Source organism: Dipodomys merriami, unplaced genomic scaffold, assembly GCF_024711535.1.
Source record: "Dipodomys merriami isolate MVZ:Mamm:240054 unplaced genomic scaffold, mDipMer1.0.p SCAF_2, whole genome shotgun sequence".
Lineage (NCBI taxonomy): Eukaryota > Metazoa > Chordata > Mammalia > Rodentia > Heteromyidae > Dipodomys > Dipodomys merriami.
The window spans coordinates 73,408,017-73,430,217 of record NW_027203381.1 but is presented as its reverse complement, the minus strand read 5'-3'; the positions used below and the strand labels follow the sequence as shown (position 1 = coordinate 73,430,217).

The following is a 22,201-nucleotide window of genomic DNA, read 5'->3' as shown; positions in this document are numbered from 1 at the left end:
ACAACCGACAAAAAAAAAAAAAAAAAAACAAAAAAACTGTGCTTGACTTATTTTTTTTTGGGGGGGGGGGGGGTTCCGGTCGAGGGCCTGAACTCTGGGCCTGGGCGCTGTCCCTCAGCTCTTTAGTTTAAGGCTAGCGCTCTACCACTTGAGCCACAGCGCCACTTCCGGCTTTTTTTTTTCTGCTTATGTGGTGCTGAGGAATTGAACCCAAGGCCTCATGCATGCAAGGCAAGCGCTCTACCACTGAGCCACCTTCCCAGCCCCTTACTTTTTTTTTTTTTTTTTTTTTTTAAGGTTTTCCTTTCTTTTTCTTGGACTCAAGGCCTAAGCACTGTCCCTTGGCTTTTTTCCTCAAGGCTAGCACTCTACCAAATGAAACACAGCTCCACATCCAGTTTTTTTAGTAGTTAACAGAGAAAAAGAATCTCATGGACTTTACTATCTGGGCTGGCTTTGAAGCACAATCCTCAGATCTTAGCCTCTAGAGTAGCTAGGGTAACAGATGTGAGTAGCCAGTGTCTGGCTTTTACATATTCTTAATAAAGTCTTTCACAAGCTGGGTGCACTGGTAACTCAGGTCTGTAATCTTAGCTACTCAGGAGGCTGAGATCTGAGGATCATAGTTTAAAGCCAGCTCTGACAGGAAAGTCCATGAGACTTTTATTTCTAATTAATCACCAGAAAGTCATAACTATGATTCAAGTAGTGAGTGGTAGCCTTGAGAGCAAAAAAAAAAAAAAAAGCTCAGGGACAGCCCCCAGGTCCTGAGTTCAGCCCTATGACTGGCATACAAAAAAAAACTTTCACCCATGTTTTTCTATTATGGCTTCAGTGTTATTATGACATACGAAATCTATCTATCTCAGTGTCACAAAGATCTTGTTTTCTTCTGGAAGACATCATTTAGCTATTACTTTTTTAATTTTTTTGGTCCGATAGTGGGGCCTGAACTCTGGGCCTGGGCGCTGTCCCTTGAGCTCTTCAGCTCAAGGCTAGCGCTCTACCACTTGAGCCACAGCGCCACTTCCGGCTTTTTTGTTTTTGTTTATGTGGTGCTGAGGAATCGAACCCAGGGCCTCATGCATGCAAGGCAAGCGCTCTACCACTGAGCCATCTTCCAAGCCCCTAGCTATTACTTTTAAGTATATACTCTACATCAAGTTAATTTTGTATATGTTATTGCATATAAGCGAAGTTCTATTTTTTCGCCAAAGCACTATCTAGTTGTTCTAGCTACAACTGGTATCTTCAATCCATTAAATTACCATGGCACTAGTGTTGAACAATCAATTTACTATGTTTGTATAGATTTATTTCTGGGCTGTCTATTGGGCTTAGTTGTTCTCTATGTCTACCTTATGCCTGCATTGATTATTGTGATTTTATTAGCAGGGTCTTAAAGCACAGCCCAAAGTTCCTGACATTGCACTTTTCTCCTAAAACGCTATTATCTCAATGTTAGGCTCTTCAGATGCCCATGCAAACTTGCAATCCGTTTGTCACACTCTACTCAAAATCCTAGTGGTTTTGGTTGGGCTGTACTAAACCGATGAGTCTTAAATCTCTGGAACAGTCATCACAATATTGTGCACCTTAAAGACATAGTGTACACACATTTCTTTAAACATTAGTTTTTGCTTTCTAATTTTGTGTTGTATGAATTTTTATTTATTTATTTATTTTTAATTGTGAAAATACCATACAGAGGGGTTACAATTTCTCTCCAGACTGCTTTGGAGTTTTCAATACATAAGTCTTGTACTTACTCTGCTAAATTCATGCCAGTTTTCATGGCTCTTTATATTCATCATGACCTAAATATTAGATGTTATACATATTATATACTATATAAATTAAATATTTATATAAGTAGTGTCATAAATATATTTTATTCACTAATCAAATATTTATGTCACTAATTGTGTAAATCTAATACTTATATAGTGCATATTTATACCATCAATTTTATAAACTAAATCTATATACATAGTAAGATCTTGCTGCATTTTTTCTAACAGCTGTTTTTGTAGAATTTATGTATGTGATTCTATGTACACACTCACAACACATGTGTAAAAGGCAGTTATTTCAAATCTTTACACTTTTTTTGGGGGGGAGGCGGTGCTGGACTTACGGTTTGAATCAAGGCATGGACGCTGTCACTGAGCTCTTGAAGGCTACTCTTTTACCACTTTGAGCCACAGCTCCACTTCCAGTTTTCTGGTGGTTAATTGGAGATAAGAGTTTCACAGACTTTCTAGCCTGGGCTGGCTTGAAACTAAATCCTAAGATTTCAGCCTTCTAAGTACTATGGATAAGGTATGAACCACTGGCATTTGACACACTTTTTAAAAAATTTTGCAGCATATAGAACCTTCTGAGATGAGTGACCAGTTCTCTATCTTGGTTGTGATATAGATTTTATGACCATATAGTGATATAGACCATTTTATGACCATTTATGTGATATCGATTTTATGACCATATAGCTATGACCATATAGTTTTGTCCAAAATATATACAAATGAAATTTCTCTTAAGGTAACTTTAATTGTATATAAATTACACTTCAGTAAACTATCACAAGGAGAGACAATTTAAGATAATGGAAATCTAACTATACTAGTAATTTTCTCTCAGAGCTCCTTGTACAATTAATCAGTGGTTTACTGTTTCAAATTAAAGCTGTCTAAACACAAAGCTCAAGTCAATTCTCATACTTTAGGTGATAGTCACAAGAAAACAGTAACATGTATAACAAGCATATTTTGCCATTATATCTCTGTTCCTACCTTTATCTTAAAAAACATTACCTTAGAAATCATAATAAACTTAATGTTATTTGCCTAACAATGTCTAGTGAAAACTTTGATTAATAGAGATTTTAATAGAAAATTCTGCAATGTAAACTTTCGAGTTAACCTAATGTGGTGAAAAGCTAGAAATGTCCTGTAGATGATTGGTATCATGTAGATACACAGCTTCTCACCTGTGTATCTGGACTTGAAGGAGTCAATATAGCAAGCAGCATCATTTTCTTTAACACCCATCTGCTCTCCTAAAGATTTAGCTCCAATTCCATAAATAATTCCATAGCAAATCTGAAAGGGAGTCATCACACTAAGTAAATTACAGGTCAGAACTATATAGAACATGAAGATAAAGTTCATTAGAATTGAATTTTGGTAAACATTTCATTGTGTAATGAGTCAAAGAAATGATAAGATCTATAGAAGCTGACCTTTAGCAAACATCTGTTCTGCATTTTAGCAATACTGTTCACAAGAGAGACAGACTGTACACAGAGAGACAAAGAGAGAAATAGAAAGAGGTAGGCATGGAGTATTAATAATGTGGAGTGCGTATGGAAGGTTTTAAGAAAATAATACCAATGAAGTGCTAGAGATATGGCTCAAGGGGAAGAGTACCTGTATAACAAGCAAAAGCCCAGAGTTCAACTTCCAGTATTTATTGATTTATTTAGCTAGCTAGCTAAAGAAGGGAGGGAGGGAGGGAAGGAGGGGGGGAGGGAGGGAGGGAGGGAAGGAGGAAGGAAGAAAAAGCAAGCAAGGAAGGAAGGAAGGAAGGAAGGAAGGAAGGAAGGAAGGAAGGAAGGAAGGAAGGAAGGAAGGAAGGAGGGAGAGAGGGAAGGGAGGAGGGAGAGAGGGAAGGGAGGAGGGAGAGAGGGAAGGGAGGAGGGAGGGAAGGAAAGAAGGAAGGAAGGAAAGAAAGAAGGAGAGAAAGAAGAAAAAAAGAAAGGAAGGAAGGAAGGAAGGAAGGAAGGAAGGAAGGAAGGAAGGAAGGAAGGAAGGAAGGAAGGACAGGAGAGAAAAGGTATTCCAGTGATTTAAGAGGACAGATTTATTCCTATTTGTCATTTATCCATTAGTGACTATTAGAACAGTGCTTTTTATACTTTTTGTAGCCTGGGCTATGTTATCTTCATTGTGCTTCCCCATGTGGCTGAATATGACAAACATGCATCGCTGTGTCCAGTACTATGCTTCCCCTGGAGCTGGTAAACAGGCAGGCATCGCCTGATCCAGACCAACTTTTTGCTCAGGCTGGCCTTGAGCTGGCCTGGGACTGCTATCCACTTCTTTGCTGCCCAAGTAGCTAGGATTACAAGTGTGAGCCACTATACCCAGCTAACCAAAAACTCTTGAGGAAAGTTTGGAAGCAGTGTGAAGAAATGGTCTAGACAGGCTACTAATTGAAACTCTGATTAAATAAGTGCTGCCTGAGTTCAAACCTAGATCCACCATTCACATGATGCATATGATTTTGTTCTTGTCACCTAATCTCTTAGAAATCCTTTTTCCATAAAATGACATAGCAACACATTATAGAACTGTTAAGGATAAAAGAACTATTACTTATAAGTCTTAGGAAATTGCCTGACATAAATCAAACTCTACATGAATGCTAAAATAAAATATAGACAGGCTTCTCCACAGATAATTATGTAGATTAGATTCAGAATGCCCAAGTCCTAACATTCTAAATATTCTGAATATATCACTTAACACTGTATGGCTATAAGCAAATTATTACTTTTATATGCCTATTTTCTCCTTTATAAAATAGAGATAAAAGTAATAATACTTACAAGAGGTTGCTATGAGAACTCAATATGGAAATATTCTACCTAGTTCTTAGTTCTTGTTACATGCAAGGCCTAAGAGTGAATTAACAAGACAGAAAGGACAGACAATGTAGAAACATTGGTAGGAAGTAATGAGAAGTACTTCATGCCAACAAGTCAATGAAGCACTACAGAGTTAGCAGCTTGAAGCACAAATGTAAAATGAATAAAGCAAAAGCTCAGAGTGGGCAAGGGGTACCTCTGCATCAGATTTCCCATAAAGCACGTGATTAGAAAGTATTGGTGTTGACCCAGGAAAGGAAATGTGTGTGACCTTTGTCTGTCTCTGTGCATATAGTCCTCTAGGAGGAAGAACTAACACATCTATTTCCAAGGTGTTAGAGTAGCATGAACTGCCATAGGCTTCAAAAATTAAAATTCATTACAGGTGGACCTGTTGCAACAATGAGAAGTACAAGTTGTCATGTCCAAAACGAGCTTTACAAAGTCGGTGAGGGGGAGGGGGGGGGGAAGGGATAGGATTGGGATGGGGAGGAGGGGGGAGGCTGGGAAGGGATGTGAAGGGTAAACAAAGGAGGAGGCTGCAATGCTTGGTAAGAAATGTATGCATTATCCTGCCCGTGTAATTGTAACTCCTCTGTACAGTATGTTCACAAATAAAATAAAATTAAATTTAAAAAAAATTAAAATTCATTAAAAGCACCAGTCAATAGTATTTTTTCAGTAAATGTGTAATGAGTACCTTCTATACAATGTGCTTTGGCTCAGTGCTGTAGGAACATATAAAAATGAAAATATAGAACTTTAAGTCAGGATGTTTACTGACTAGAAAAGAGACAAAATACATACACCCATAAATAATGACCTCTAACACCACAGTGACCTTTATAATTTTTAAATAAGCATCTACCGAGTATTGAGCACTGAGACTGGCCATATTATGGTCTGCTTTCCTGATACCAAGTAGCCTTGGCTTAGTCCATATGGTTCTTTCTATTGCCTTCACAAAGGAACTATATAATGCATATCATGAGACAGACTCAAACAAATACAGTTTGAAAGGTCCGAAGACAGAAATGATTCCTCAACTGCAAACAAATGACATTGTTTTGGAACCACTGATTCTTCTCATTTACATGAAGCATGTCCCTGAGATTACCTGCTTGGCTTGTTGCCTCAGATCATCCCCCACAGACTCAGGCTTAATCATCTTCCATTCTGCTGCAATGCTCCTGAAAACATCAGCTCCTGTGTTTAATACTTGAATGAGACGATGATCCTGAGATAAATGAGCCAAGATCCTCAGTTCAAGTTGAGAGTAATCAGCAGCCAATATTAAGCCACCTGAAGTACAAATGATTTTAGAAAAGCTAGTAAGTACCAAGTGCTACATAATATAATGTAACCTCTGTTGCACAAATGATTGATTCCACATATTTAAAATACCAAGAATAGCCATACAGAGATGGAAAGCAGAATGAATATTGACCAGGGCTGGGTAAAATGAGGAATTAATGTATGAAGGTTGCTGGGTTTCAGTGGAGAACATGAGCATGCCCTAGGTATGGACATGGAGAATGACGAGGGTGGCACAGTAATGCTAATATGCTTAATGAATGTCACAGCTCTAGAAATGGGTCAGATAGTAAATTCTATGTTGACTATATTTAATCATATTTTAAAGAATAAACTGCATTGTAATTGTTACATCGTCTTAAACACTATTGTAGTTTAAGAGCATGGCATTAGACATAAGATATCGCCAATCTACTTGGAAGACTGAGATGAGAAGGATTGCAATTGGAGGCCAGCCTGGGCAGAAAAGTTTGTGAAACCCCTTCTCACCAGAGCTCTTGACACAGTGGCATTCCCTTGTTATTCTAGCTAGGGTGGGAAGCCTAACATAGGCGGATAGTACCCAGGCCTGTGCCCAAAAAGGAATTGAGACCTGATCTCAAAATAAATCTGGTCAAAATAGTTTGGTCTGTGTATATGAAAATAGAACAATGAAACTTGATGGAGTTACTTGGGGAGATGGAAGGAGTAGGAGTGAGTGATAGAAAGGATGAGATTTATTGGAATACATTATATATATGCATAGAAATGTCACAGTAAAATACTGCCCCTTTGTATCTATGATAATAAAAAAAGTAAAAAATAAGTGTTTGCCAACAAAAACAAAACTAAACAAAGAAACTACAAAAGACAACTTTGGAGGCATAGCTGAGCAATGAAAGTACCTGCCTAGGAAACTCAAGACCCTGAATTTAGAACCTTACTTTCATTAAAAAAAAAAAAAAAAAAAAACAAGACTAATTCAATTGGAGCTAACTTTTTCCACACTGTACTTATTTATGGCAATAAAACCCTCTCTTAAATGTATGCAAATTGAAAATTTATATTAAAAAAGATAAAAGCCTCTGAACGTCCAAGGAAACTATCAGTGAAAGACAGCCTACAGAATGGGAGAAAATCCTTGTTAGCAATTCATTCAACAGAGCTTGATCCAGAATACATTAAACAAAAAAAACTCTATCAATAAATGGGCAAATTAATTAAGAGGTTCTCAAAAAGGAATAGGAAAAATGGCCAGTTAACATGAAAAAAGGTTGAATATTCTTAGCTATTAGGATAAATGTAAGTTAAAACTACAATGATATCTCATTTTCCCAGTAATACAAATACAAAGATCCAATAATACAAATACAAAAATTCAATAATACAAATAATAATAAATGGTGGTGGGTTAATGCAGGCATTATGAAAGTCAGTATAGAGGTTCCTCAAAAAACTAAAAATATAAAACTGTCAGTTATCTTGGGCAAACACCCAAAAGAATCAAGCTCAGCATACAGTAGGGATGCCTTAACACCCATGTTGTTGCAGGATATTCACAATATAGAATTACAGAGTAACAGTCAGCCTAGTTGCCAATCAATAGATGCATGGATAAAGGCGGAACAAAATTGTGTCATTTACCAAAACATGGATAGAACTGGAGATCATTATGTTAAAACAAAATAAACCACACAGAAAGACAAAAATTACAAGTCTTCTCTCATAAGTGAAATCTAGATTCCTTTTTAAGACATGAAAGCAGAAAAGACAAAAATTACAAGTCTTCTCTTATAAGTGGAATCTGGAATTTTTTTAAGACATAAAAGCAGAAAAGGATCAATTTGAGAAGAGGAAGGGGCAGGAAAGGAAGGAAAGACAAAGCAGGGTAATGGGAGGGAAAAATACGACCAAAATACATGAAATACTTGCACGAAAATGTCATAATAAAACCCATACACTAAAACCACCTTATTCATGGATTTATTACACATGAATTTAATTGAGTACAGTAAAAACATAATAATAAAATTATAAAAGTTGAGAATTCAAAACCAAAAACTATAAATTCATACACACACTATCAGTTATGCTTCAGTCATGTGATCTGCTAAATGGAATTTGGTGAAAATCCATTCCCCAAAGAACAAGGAGAAATTATAGTAACAAAACCAAAAAGGCACATACTATGTTTAAATAATAAAGTGATCGTCAATGAAATTGAAAGAGAAAGTTCACTACCAAACTCTTTCTATGAAGCCATCATAACCCTTATCCCAAAACCAGGCAGGGAGTCATCAAAGAAAAAGAACTACAGACCCATTTCTTTGATGAACATTGATGCAAAACTTCTCAACAAAATTTTGGCCAATCGACTTCAGTAACTCATCAAAAAAATCATACACCACGATCAAACAGGATTCATTTCAGGGATACAAAGCTGGTTCAATATATGCAAATCAATATAATTCATCACATCAACAAGAGCAAGGATAAGAACCATTTGATTATCTCATTTGATACAGAAAAAGCATTTGACAAGATCCAACACTTTTTTATGATGAAGGCTCTGGAAAAACTAGGAATCCAGGGAACATTCCTCAATACAATAAAGGCTGTATATGACAAACCTAGAGCCAGCATTATACTTAATGGTGAAAAACTAAAGCCATTTCCTCTTAACTCAGGAACGAGACAAAGATGTCCACTCTCTCCACTTCTCTTCAATCTAGTATTAGAATGCCTAGCTACAGCAATAAGACAAGATGCAAACATAAAGGGGATCCAAATAGGAAGATGATGTAAAACTCTCCCTCTTTGCAGATGACATGATCTTGTATTTAAAGAATCCCATGGACTCCACTCCCAAATTACTCGAGCTGATTCAAAACTTTGGCAAAGCAGCAGAGTATAAAATTAACCCTGAAAAATCAATGGCCTTTCTGTATGCCAACAATGAGGAGTGAGGCTGAAATCAGGAAAGCAACTCCTTTTGTAATAGCCCCACAAAAAATAAAATATCTAGGAGTTAACTAAAGAAGTGAAGGACCTCTATGATAAAAACTTTAAAAACCTGGAAGAAGAAATCAAAGCAGAACTTAGGAAGTGGAAAAAACTCCCAAGCTCCTGTATTGGAAGGATCAACATCGTAAAAATGTCAATACTTCCAAAGGCTACCTACAAATTCAATGCGATACCTATCAATATTCCAACCTCATTCTTCAATGAAATAGAAAAAACAATCCAAAAATGCATATGGAACAGTAAAAGACCCCAAGTAGCAAAAATGATCCTTAACAAAGAACAATGCTGGAGGAATATCAATACCAAATTTCAAAACAGCTTGGTACTGGCACAAGAACAGACCTGAGGACCAATGGAATAGAACTACAAACCTAGAAATGAACCCACAGACCTGTAGCCACCTAATCTTCAATAGGGGAGCTAAAAAAAATAGAATGGAAGAAAGACAGCCTCTTCAGTAAATGGTGTTGGCAAAATTGGTTATTCACCTACAGAACACTAAAGCTAGATTCTTATATATCACCTTGCACCAGAATCAACTCCAAAAGGATCAAAGACCTTGAAGTCAAAGCAGACACCCTGAAAACATTACATGAAGGAAGAGGAGAAACTCTAGATCTCCTTGGCACAGGCTGAAATTTTCTTTATAATAGAGACCCAGAAACACAATAAATCAAAAAAGGATGGACAAATGGAATTGTATGAAGTGCAGAACTTCTGCATGGCAAAGGACATAGCTAGCAAGATCAATCTTCACTAGCCATGCAACAGACAAGGGTCTCATCTAAAATATACTTGGAATTCAAAAAATTAAATCCCCCAACAACAAATCCTCAAAGAAACAACTGTATGATAAATAAGTGGTCTTTAGACCACTGTAAGTCTTTAGACTTACAGAGAAACGTCTCTTAAGAGAAAATGAGAATGGCTAATAGACACATGAAGAATTGCTCACTTCTCTAGTCATAAAAGAAATGCAAATCAAATCTACATTGAGATACCACCTCACCCCAGTTAGAATGGCTATAATCAAGAACTCTAATAACAACAGATGCTGGATGTGATGTGGCCAGAAGGGAACCCTACTGTATTGTTCAACCACTTTGGAAAGCAGTATGGAGGTTCCTCAAAAGACTCCATATATAGAGCTTGCCTATGACCCAGCAATCCCACTTTGGGCATTTACCCAAGTGATCACAAACAAGGCTATACTAAGTCTACCATAGCTAGGATATGGGACCAACCCAGATGCCCCTTAGTAGATGAATGGATCAAGAAAATGTGATATATATGATATATATTAGAATTCTATGCCTCCATCAGAACAAATGATATTACCCCATTTGTTAGGAAATGGAAAGACTTGGGAAAAATTATATTAAGGGATGTAAGCCAAGCCCAAAGAAACATAGGTACCATGGTTTCCCTTATTTGCAATAACTATTACATATGTAGGACAAGCAGAAAAGGCCAAAAGCTATGCGCATATGATCATATAAGATGAAGTTAAGCAAAATGAACCCCAAAATAGGGACACAAGTGGTTTTTTCTTTCTTCTATTGTTTCTAACATATTTATAATGTACCATGTGATTTTGTTGTTGCTTTGTATGTTCCTCCCCCATGGTATAACCCCTATTTCCACTATATTTGATGCTGGTGCCCTGCAAATATAAAATATATATTTTACTTAATATTGTAATATTTTATGAATCATGGATGTTTAACCATTTACTTTGATTTTTTTTTCCCCAGCCTGGATCTGGTTATGTCTTTGAGCTTCTTTGTGCTCAAGAAAGGATAGTGCTGTACTACTTGAGCCACAGGGCCACTTCTGGCTTTTTCTGAGTAGTATTAGAGATAAAAGTGACTTTTTTGCCCAGGCTGGCTTCAAACCATGATCCTCAGATCTTAGCCTTCTGAGTAGCTAGGAGTACAGGCATGAGTCACTGGTGCTCAGCTTATTTTGATTTTTTTTTTTTGGGGGGTCCGGTCGTGGGGCCTGAACTCTGGGCCTGAGTGTTGTCCCTCAGCTCTTCAGCTCAAGGCCAGCACTATACCACTTGAGCCACAGTGCCACTTCCAGCTTTTTTCTTTTTGCTTATGTGGTGCTGAGGAATCGAACCCAGGGCCTCAGGCATGCAAGGCAAGCGCTCTACCACTGAGCCAACTTCCCAGCCCTATTTTGATTTTTTAAAACATCACTTGCAAGTTATTTTTTTAAAAAGCTATGAAGATAACAAACTAGATAAGACTAGGAGAAATTTCCAGCAAATACATTTTATTAAAATTTTTCTTTCAATATTTATTCACTCATTTATCCATTAATTTATGTAGTATTATGGTTTGAAATTAGATTCTCCATCACTAGAGCTAGATCTCAAGCTCCTTTTGCTCTTTTAGGTATTTTTCAAATAAGATCTTACATTTATGTCTGGGCTAAGTTGGAACATGATCTTCCTATTTATGCTTCCTGTGTAGCAGGGATGGTAAGCAAGTATAATTGTACCCACCTCTTATTGGTTGGTCTCATGAACTTTTTCTAGGAACTGCCTCAATTTATGGGTTCTTCTGATGTTCTGAGCAGTGAGGCTTATAAGCATGAGCCACTCGTACCAAGCCCCAACTCATTATTTAAAAAAAAAAAAAATCAGTTAAACTGAAAACAGAGTTAAATGTGTAACAAATAGAAAATTTTAAAACAATTTTCCATAGTATTTGAGTTTGTAACTTTGGTCAGGTTTAAAAACAATCACATGATTTCTTACATTAAAAAAAAATAGTATTTGCTGGGCATGGGTGGCTCACATATGTAATCCTAGCTACTCAGGATGCTGAGATCTGAGGATCTCAGTTCAAAGCCAGCCAAGGCAAAAAATTCAGCAACACTCTTATCTTCATTAACCATCAAAAAAGCTGGAAGTGGAGCTGTGGCTCAAGTGGTAGAGTGCTATCTTTGAGCACAAAAGCTTCAGGACAGCACCTAGGCTCAGAGATCAAGCCCCAGAACTGGCACCAAAAAAAAAAAAAAAAAAAGGAAACAAAAAAGAAAAAAGAACAAATGAAATATTTAGATGCAGAGATGGTTTAAAAGTGTTTGTGTTATATAACTTTGTTTAAATACTACAACAATAGTTGTCCTTATTTCCCTATTCAATAAAATATCACCCTAATATGCAAGATGTTTAATGTGGCTATTCACAAAAAATAGTACAGAACAGCAAAAATTGTTGATAAGTTTAAAGTTGCTTTTAATGAAACAATGAGTTAATGTAAATTGCTTAATTTAAACCAACATTTTTAAACAGATGTGTTTCCTTCAAAGTCAGTTATTCTACAAAAGATAAGCCACCTTTTCCAGGCCACCTGGACTACAAATTACTATATACTACAAAGACCATCTAGAAACTCCCTTGGATAAGTTCTGACTTCTCTCTGGTGATTGTAGATAACTAAAAAGCCAAACAAAAATTGCTGAGCCGGTTACCTTATGGACCTTGAGTTCTTTAGAATTTTAAGTTTGTGACAGAATTTAAAATAAATTCAGATGTTTATCTCACACACTTGACTTGACCCTGGCAAAAGATATAGAGCAAATATTCATACGATAGGGATGATTCGGGAGGTATATCACAATTTCCAAATGTTTGGATGGCGAACAGGCGTTTGCCTAGAGACTGAAGAGAAGTCAGATCCAATCACAGCCTGGGGGTGTGCCAGGAAGCATCAGTGGACAGAAAGGAGAAGGAAACACAGGAGCAAACCACTCTGTGACCAAAAAAAGTACTCTTTGGCGTTCAAAGGAGAGAAAGTGAGGAAGAAGGGAGTTTACTGACTGCAACAAACACTGTGAAGTGAAAGAGAATGTGGACTAAAAAAATTAACTAAATTTTGCAGAAGTTGACAGTGGTCTTTTAAAATGTGGTCTTCGCAAACAGCTGGTGCTGAGAGACAGCACAAGAGTTCACAATGGGCAGATAGTGAAGACAATGATGAATTTCTCTAAACCTCATGAAACAAAGAGAAAACAGGCTTCACCACACAGAGGAAAGATGAAGGACCAATGCAATCCCTCTAGTCCCACCCATAATTAAGATTTCTCTAGAGCTTTGGAAAACATTCCCTTAACAATGAGAAGCTCCAAAACCCTCAGTGACCTCACCTGGGAAAGGCACAAAGGCATGCCTCATGCTCACAGAAAATGGCACCTCTCTGGCCTGCTCATCCACTGGTGCCTGATGCTCAGAGTACAGGCCACAACCCTTCTTTCTGTGTCCTCTGTGGTACACACAAAAAAAATCAGCAGCAGCATATGAATCAACTCAGCTATAATTTGTGGAGGGGAAGGGAAAGGGAAAAAACAAATAGGGATACAGGTGGACCCATTGCAACAATGAGATGTACAAATCGTTATGTCGAAAAATGAACTTTACAACTTTGGGGGGGTGGGGTGAGGGATGGGTTGGGAAGGGGAAACAAAAGAGGAGGCAACAATGCTTGATAAGAAATGTACTCATTATCTTGCCCATGTAATTGTAACCCCTCTGTATGGTATTTTCACGAAAAAAAAATTTAAAAAAAAAGAAAGTCTGATTTTCAGCGAAGACAGAATTTCCATCTAAGAAACTTAGAAACAATGCAGCCTGAAACTCACTGTAATGCATAACATGGTAGACCTCTTCTGATAAACATTCAATTAAACATGAGGCCATTTCTGCAATCACCTTTCCCACAAGCTGCTTCTGAGAAAATTCTGTCATTTACTCCATAACCCCTCTAAGGAAATCAAATACATAGTATCTGTACTGCTGCCTCCTGTCATGTTACACCACTGACAGTGTTTGGCTGAAAGAAGCAGAGAGCTGGGAGGTTCATCAGTGGCCTAAGCATGCAGCATCTCACCACCAACTAGCTTCTTCCTAGACATTTGGGGATTGAAATGGGGAATTTTATTATCTTATGTACTAGGTTATTTTTGAACCATTCACATTCACATTCACATGGCACACTTATACAAGTAAAGAGAAATAATCTACCTGACCATGAGAGGTTGACCTTTGTCTAGAACTTGGGAAGGTGAGCTTTCATCTAGTAGTGTTGGCATTCTAATCTCAAAATCTCTTGGCACATTCTGGATATTTGGTTCTGTAAAACTTATTCGTCCTAAAATCAAACAGAATACAGAAAAAAAAATTAAATTGATATTTAACAGTATTTGTGTCTGAATTAGCTTTAAAGATGTGTGTCTTAGTAATGCTAAATGTATATGTAAATCAATTTCTTCATCATGTTCATATTTTTAATAATGATAAGCCTAAGGCCATCCTACAATAAATGAATACACAAATCAGCTATAATATATGCTGTACATTAACTTAGAAATCAATCCATGTAAGACGCAAACTTGTTAAGAGTCTGAGGTATTATGATAAGTTAGCAACTGGGGCTAGTAAGGTGGCTCAGTGGTAGAGCACTTGCCTTGAATGCATGAGGCCCTGGGTTCGATTCCTCAGCACCACATAAGCAAAAAGAAAAAAGCCGGAAGTAGCGCTGTGGCTCAAGTGGAGCTGAAGAGCTGAGGGACAGCGCCCAGGCCCAGCGTTCAGACCCCACAACCAGACGCCCCCCCCCAAAAATAATAAGTTAGCAGTCAAAGTGTAAGATTACCAGTGACCAATCAAATGGACCTCAAAAGAAATGACTGTTGAATCCGTAAATCTGGGGATACACGAGGCAGGAGTTGGAGTGTCTGGAGCAGGGCTGTGAAAGGCTGAAGAGGACAACTCTTCCATGAGAGGAAGCCACTGGATGTCACTTTCAGAGACCAGCTGGCTGCGTTTTCCCATCAGCACTGTAATTCCAGAGAATCAGCAACAATACGAAAGTGACTAACTAGAATCAGCTGCTGGATAAATTTGGATTTTTTTTTTCAGTACTGAGGTTGAACCTAGTTTTATGCATGCAAAGCAATTGCTCTCCCTACTGGGCCATACTGTACCTGACCTTCCTGTTCTTGTCTTTTTGTTTCTAAAAGTCTCCCTAATTTTTCACTGGCTAGTCTAGAATTGGTAATCTTCCTATCTCAGCCTCCTGAGTACCTGGGGTAATAGATGTATGTCACCACACCTGGATAGAAACTTTTGTGTATATGGGTGTGTTGGTACTGGGGTCAGAACTCAGGGCCACATGCTCTCACTTTGCTTTTTTACTCAAGGCAAAATCTCTCTACCACTTGAGCCATACCTCCACTTCAAGCTTTCAGTGGTAAATTAAAGGTAACAGTCTCCCTTACTTGCCAACTCGATTTGGCTTCGAACTGTAATCAGCCTCCTGACCGGCTAGGATTACAGGTATGAGCTACTGGCACTTGGCTTTATAAGCTATTTTAAAAATGTTTATCAGACTTTTATTTTTCCCAAATTATTTATATTTTATTAATTGGCTGGTAAAATTTCTTTGAAAAAAATATAAGCACTTTTCAAAAAAGGGGAATAATTGGTGTCATTTAAGTAACATAAACTAGCATTAAAACTCAGCTTTTTAATCTATAAATGGTTGTACAAGTGGTTACAATTTAACATATCCATTTATGTGTACAGTGCGTACTGATCAGTGACTCCTTACATCATTCTCCCCCTCAACTATCCCCTCCCTACCAGTCATTGTTTCCTACTTCCTTTTGCACATCTGTACATTTGAGTATTATGACTGCATCTGTCCCCTGTTCTCTTCCCTTTTGTGTTCATTTACCTTCCTCCTCCTGCCTACCCCCCATTCGATATGTATTTCAGCTTCGTGATAGTCATTTTGTTAAATGGTCTGCTAATTGTTCAAATCCTTGTTTTATAATACTCTTTCACTCTTGACAGGCTCTCTTACAGCTGCGATATGAAATTTTGTCTTCTGGTGGTGGGTCTGTCATCTTAAATGCCTTAGACATTGTTTTCTAACTTAATTCCTGATTCCATACAGATCATATTTAATTTTTCACACACAATAACTGTTTAATAAATGCTAACTTCTGATATAACGATCATTAAGTTGCCCATTCAGTGTTACACTAACAAATAGCAGAGGAAGGCATCCAAGGCTCTTCCTACCTCACACACTGTCTTCTTTTCCATAATAATACTTAATATTCAGCACACTGCCCTGGTCTAATGGTTGAATTTAGTGAGGTAACACTGGCAGATAAGAAAAGATGGTTAAAAAATAAATTATAAAACATGAATATAGCTTGACAGAAATCAGTTCTAATCATGAAATTGCTTTGTCATGCTTAAGCTTATATTTCTATAATATTAAGATGTTCTAAAAATTATAAAACCCTATTAAAATAGTCTCTAAAATGAATAATGAAAACAGAATGATTATTCTCTATTTGATAAACAACAAATGTGAAACACCCTTGAAAGCCCTAGGTTGTTTGGTTTATCACCAAGTATTATTTTGCACAAATTTATAGCATTAGCAAATGTTCTAAAATGAAACTTAAATATCAAGAGGGCAAGAGAAGACTGTGAAGAACCACGAGGTCAGCTAAATAGTAACAAAATAAGAGGTAGCAAGTTGTTTAAACAAGGAGTAAAGCAAGCAAAGAATAAGTAGCTACTCATGGTGCTTCCACTGTAACAGCTCAGTCACTGACAGATATTATGCAAGTGAAATAAAGACAAGTACCACGTGTTCTCTCTTATATATGGAAGCTAAAGTGAGACTGAATGTAGACTGGTGGGAGGCATAGATAAAGAGTCTGGATTTGATCAGTGCGTGGTATATGCATGTATTCAAATATCATACTGAACCCGTTAATATGTATAATCAATATGTTAATTTTAAAATTTTAATGAAATTTTTAAAAATCCCATACAACTGACACTGGGTACTTTTTAGGAACCATATGCTACCCTAAGCCCTCAGCATACAGAATCATATTTAGTCCTCAGAATACTTAGAGGCAGGACCTTCTTTTATTCAGGAGTCTTCTTAGTAAAAAGGTTCACAGCACTAGCTGGATTTCGGATTTCAAAGCCCACATTGTATACTGCAAATCTAAACTGGTGCTTCTATGAATGAATTATAAATGGTCCTTTCTTCCAGTGCACACTGTGCTTAGTGAATACTTAGTTTCATGATGCCTAGAGAAAACAGTACTGTTTTTCTTTACCAGATTACACTCAAATCTATCCTAAGGCCATGAGACACACATCCAAAGACTCTACAGAGTTCTTTTCTGCTTGGGTAAAATAAGATGCTTATCAGACAGATGCCCCAAAGGCCTACTGACATTCAATTGGAAGAGGATCTTAGGAGGTTCTGGAAGGGGGTGACACTGAAGTTAGCTAAATTACTGATTTAAGTGAATTACTATGCATCGCTCTTGCAAAGAAAACACTGTCTCAGATCTCTGGTTTCTCTTCAAGTACTTGAAAACAGGTAGCAGTAGATTCATCTTAATATTCAGGTGATATTTAGCTATACTTTGGATATAGTATGAGCTTTCTGCATGCTGTGGAACTTCACTGAACCCAATGATAGACAATTGAATTTCTTGGCCACTATAAGCAAATATGTGTGTGTGTGTGTGTGTGTGTGTGTGTGTGTGTGTGTGTGTGTGTGTGTGTGTGTGTGTGTGTGTGTGTGTGTGTGTGTGTGTGTGTGTGTGTGTGTGTGTGTGTGTGTGTGTGTGTCTTAAAATGTGTGTGTGTGTGTGTGTGTGTGTGTGTGTGTGTGTGTGTGTGTGTGTCTTAAAATCTTTTTCTTTCAAAACCAGACAGTATTCATATTCAGCATTTCTTGTCACCTGTAGCTGTGTGTGACTGTGATACAGGGTAGATTCTTTCCATCCCTAGGAAAGGATTCAGACGTTTTGCCCTCTGCAAGGGGAAAACTACTTTGGTGATAGCACTGCTGATTCTTCTCCACTCCAATATCAAGCCTGGTAAAGGATGTAATTCCTTTAATTTATTTAAAACATCCTGCCAAAGAAATATAACAGTTAAGGTAAGATTGGATTCTTATTCAAATTCTAAATGTCTATTAGGTAAATAATACAGTCTCAACATTTAGTTTGATAACAACTAGGTCCATAACACAAAATCACAATTTAGGTTTTTAAAAAAATTATCACAATAATAAAAATACAATAAGTAGTTTATTAAATGCAAATGATATCAATTTAGAGCTATCTTTTGAAAAAAGTCATTTTTAATATCAATTGTACCAAGGATCTGTCCCCTAAAACCTACCAACAAATCTGCATAATCTTTTCTTTATGCATTTCCTCTCCATTCCTCCAGGGATGGGAAGTCTTCCTGTTGTCTTCCTTCTTGCCCTGATACTTACATGATATCCATATAAAAAATATCAGAAGACATTTATTTTTAAAATGTCAATGTTTCCATGAGAAGAGATATTTGTGAGGTTAAAGGGCCAGTGAGACTAATAAAAAGTGTACTACAAAGCTGAGTACTGCCTATAATCCCAAAAATTCAGGAGGTTGAAATCCAGAGGATCACAGTTCAAAGCCAAACCAGGCCAAAAAGTCCATGAGACTCTTCTCTCTAATTAATCACCCAAAAAAGCACACAAGTAGAACTGTGTTCAAGTGGTAGAATGACAGCCTTGAGCAAAAAGCTAAGCGATTGTACCCAGGCCCTGTGTTCAAGCTCCAGTACTGGCACAAAAAAAATGTCTATAAGACTTCATCTCTCATTAACTAGCAACAGGCAGGACATGGCTCAAGTGGGAGAAGGACCAGACCAGTGCCAAAAAACAAAACAAAAAGTGTGCTGGAGAACAGTTATGGACACTTCCCACAGCCAGACAAGTCACAGTATATTGACCAAAATTTCACAGAATAGCAAATAAACTCTCAGCTCTCCACAGTTATAGTAGCTTCATTTTCTATCTTTACTTTTTCATTAAAACTTCACTAACTAAAAGGGTAAAATTAAATCTTTCTTCTCTTTCCTAATGCATACAATTTCCATTCATTAACATTAGCAAATTTCCTTTGAAAAATAACAAAACCTTAAATTTGTGGAAAACTTATTTTTCCCTGAAACTTAAAAAAAAATTCTTCCATACAATTGTCTGTTTATATAACTATACAAATTAATTATATTAGAAGTTCAAGAGTAGTGGAGGAAAATAAATAATATTAGCAGGTCTGAGCGCACAAGCCTCTACATTGTTTTAATGATAAGAAGAGTACACTGCTAACTCAGAGTACAGTTCTGATTTCCCATGTTGGAATGTCTGCGTAGATTTTGTAGACTACCAAACCACCTATTTCTTTGCTTGCAACTGGGTAAGTTTAAGTGGTGGGCTATATTAACTATTTTGTCACAACACCAAAAGTAGCTCCGATTCTTTCCTGTAACTGCCCCCCCCCCCCCCGTGATTACCTTACTAGTGCTGAACCGCCTACCCAGCCTTGACTTGTGTCCAGTGTCATTCCCTCTTCTGGTAGAACCCAAAGTTTTCTTGTTGCCTTGAATTTTCATCTCTCCATTTGGTGGCAACTTCAATTCCAAAAATAAAACCTGCAAGAAATTCATGCTGCATTAGCCAGGAATCAAATTAAAAGCACTGTCATGCAGAAAATTCAGAGAAGTCAATTGAGAAATTGTCTTCTACAGTTTACTTGGGTTGGAAGACTATCTTTGGATAATTAAAAACAATCATTTTTAACAAATGATGGCAATGAAAACTTCTACATCAGCTAAGCTGCCCATACCCTAATCTGGGCTCTATCAGATAATACTAATGCAAAGCTTTTAAACAATAATAAGAACATGTATATCCTGTGCTGAGCAACTGGCAACTAGCAAATGACACCAAGGATTCTGCATTCTCTCAAATACCTCTTGAAGTGATAACCAAAATGGCTGCTCAGTCATTTAATCTCCTAAAAAGTCAATATGGGAGCCTATGTGGCTGTTGTATGATCACAAAATCAGAAAACTCTACCAGAGAAGGTCTGAAAAACTATTTAGTCCCACCACTGTGATCCTGAGTCTTAGAGGGACTTAGCACAAAAAGTATCATTATGACCACACTGGATTGGCAGTGCTGGAGGCATGGCTCAAGTGCCAGTCGAGCAAACATGAATACCTGAGTTCAAACCCCAGTATCAGAAAAAGGAAAAAAAAAAGCAATCTTGAGTAAAAACAACAATGTTAGTTATATAATGAACATCAAATTATACTATAGAGCCATAATAACAAAAATAGATCCAAAGACCAATGAAAAAAGATAGAAGACTCAGGAATAAAATCTCACAGCTACAGCTGGAGAAAAAAAGAATCTGTTCAACAAATGATGCTGAGAAAATTGGTAGCATAGATAGGGACACCTATCTCTCACCCTGCACAAAAATCAACTCCAAAGGGATCAAAGAACTCAGAGTAAGAGCATATCTATCACAGGAAAATACTGAAAGTTATAGGCACAGGTAATTTTCTGAACAGGAGTCTAACTAATTGCCCAAAAATAAGAATAAGAATTAACAGATAGGACTAGATCAAATCAAAAAGTTCCTGCCCTGCCATTGTACAACCTTTATTGTCACAGTATTTTGATTCTGGTGCCCTGCATCTTGTATATACATTTTTCTAATTTGGAGGAAGGGAAATAACAAAATGCTGAAATAAGAATTCAGGATGACTCCTTATAATAATGAGATGTACCAGATAGTATGTTGAAAACAAACTTTACAATTTTGCCAGGGGCCGGGAGGAGTTGAGGAGGTGGGAAGGAAAGAGATGGTAAGAAAAAAAATAAAGGATGGTGTAACAATGTTCAATAGGAAAGAAATGAACTCATTACCTTGCTCATGTAACTATAACCCCTCATACAGTCTTTACAACAAAAAATATATATTAAGAAAAATAAGTTTCTGCCTAGCAAAAGAAACAATTACCTTCGGGTAAGAGACAAACCTATAGCTATTCACCAGATTAATATCCAGAATATATAGAGGGTTCAAAAAATTAAACAGCGAAACATCAAATAATTCTATTAATAAATGGGCAAGTAAATTGAATAGGTAGTTTTCAGAAGAAAAAATATAAATGGATATCTGATCTAGGCAAATCTCCTCCTGGAACCTACATTCAAAAAGTCTTCCTTCCTACCTCTCTATCACATATAAACATAATTTATTAATCTTCAGCTATGACTGTTCCTAATACATTCTAACCAATTGTTTTGCTTTACTGATATTTGGTATTAAATAAATTAAGGAGCAGAGGGAAAGATATATTTGTGCCTTGCCCTTCTTTCTCTATTCACATTATTTTCACGCTAAATGTCACTTTCTAATATCCCTACTCCCATAGTACCACCTCTGCAATGTCATCTGAACTGGTGAAGGAAAAGCTGTGGCCAGCTAATTGATAGGCCTGAGTCTCAATTGCATCCAGCTTGGCTTGCAAGATGTGCTTCTGACTTTCACATTCTGTAGTACTAAAGCCGATTCCATTTAGTTCTAGCAAGGCCAAGCAGTATTGAGAGGGCATTTCCACATTACAGAAAACATCTGAAAGAAAAAACAATAACACAGAATTGGTCCAGGTCAATCCAGAGATGCTACCCAAGCTGTCCTTCAAGATCCAGTTTTACTGAGTAGGTTCTGAACCAACAATAAAAGGCAGCAAAGAACAGGTCATTTAAGCACTAGAACTTACACAGTGTAGAAGAGCTAGCAATCTTGTGAATAGTGTGGACTAGAAGAGAGAAGTATACTTCCAAGACTCAAGATTTTTATCTCATATTTGTTAAAAACCATCTAGAAAAGACCTACTTGATCACATGAAGAGAATAAGGATATTTTGTCTTAAATCACATTAAGATATGGCCTCTTATTAATATTTATTCCCACCCAAACAAAAATCAGCTATCTTCCAGAAAACAGAAGGATGAAAAGAGAAAATGATCTGGAAGTCATTAACATAAATAAGCATATCCTAAAATATTTTTTTCCAAACACATTTAATAGCACTCTATATTTTCTCCAAAAACATTTTCTCAATGCACCTCAGTTATATTCTATAGATTATATGATTAAGAAACCTAATACTACAAAAGTGCATTTGACACCCCCTAATTGCTCATTTTTTTAAGTTTTCAGAAAAGAAGACACTTCCAAAGCACTTTAAAAATTGTGAAAATAAAAAAATAATGAATCGATATTTCTTGTACGGTTTCTGGAGTAGAAAATTATAATCCT

At 36.9% G+C, this 22,201-nt stretch overlaps 1 protein-coding gene across 1 annotated transcript in view; it reads right to left on the bottom strand.

Moving 5' to 3' along the window:
• Polq (DNA polymerase theta) overlaps positions 1 to 22,201 on the bottom strand; it is a 68,046-nt gene that overhangs the window by 8,566 nt on the left and 37,279 nt on the right. Inside the window, exons 20-26 of the mRNA XM_070028867.1 lie at positions 21,318 to 21,511; positions 19,377 to 19,514; positions 17,771 to 17,945; positions 14,004 to 14,130; positions 13,130 to 13,245; positions 5,769 to 5,953; positions 2,993 to 3,104 (exon numbers count right to left, since the gene is read on the bottom strand). Of these exons, the coding sequence (XP_069884968.1) occupies positions 2,993 to 3,104; positions 5,769 to 5,953; positions 13,130 to 13,245; positions 14,004 to 14,130; positions 17,771 to 17,945; positions 19,377 to 19,514; positions 21,318 to 21,511 (1,047 nt within the window). The remainder of the gene's footprint in view (positions 1 to 2,992; positions 3,105 to 5,768; positions 5,954 to 13,129; positions 13,246 to 14,003; positions 14,131 to 17,770; positions 17,946 to 19,376; positions 19,515 to 21,317; positions 21,512 to 22,201) is intronic.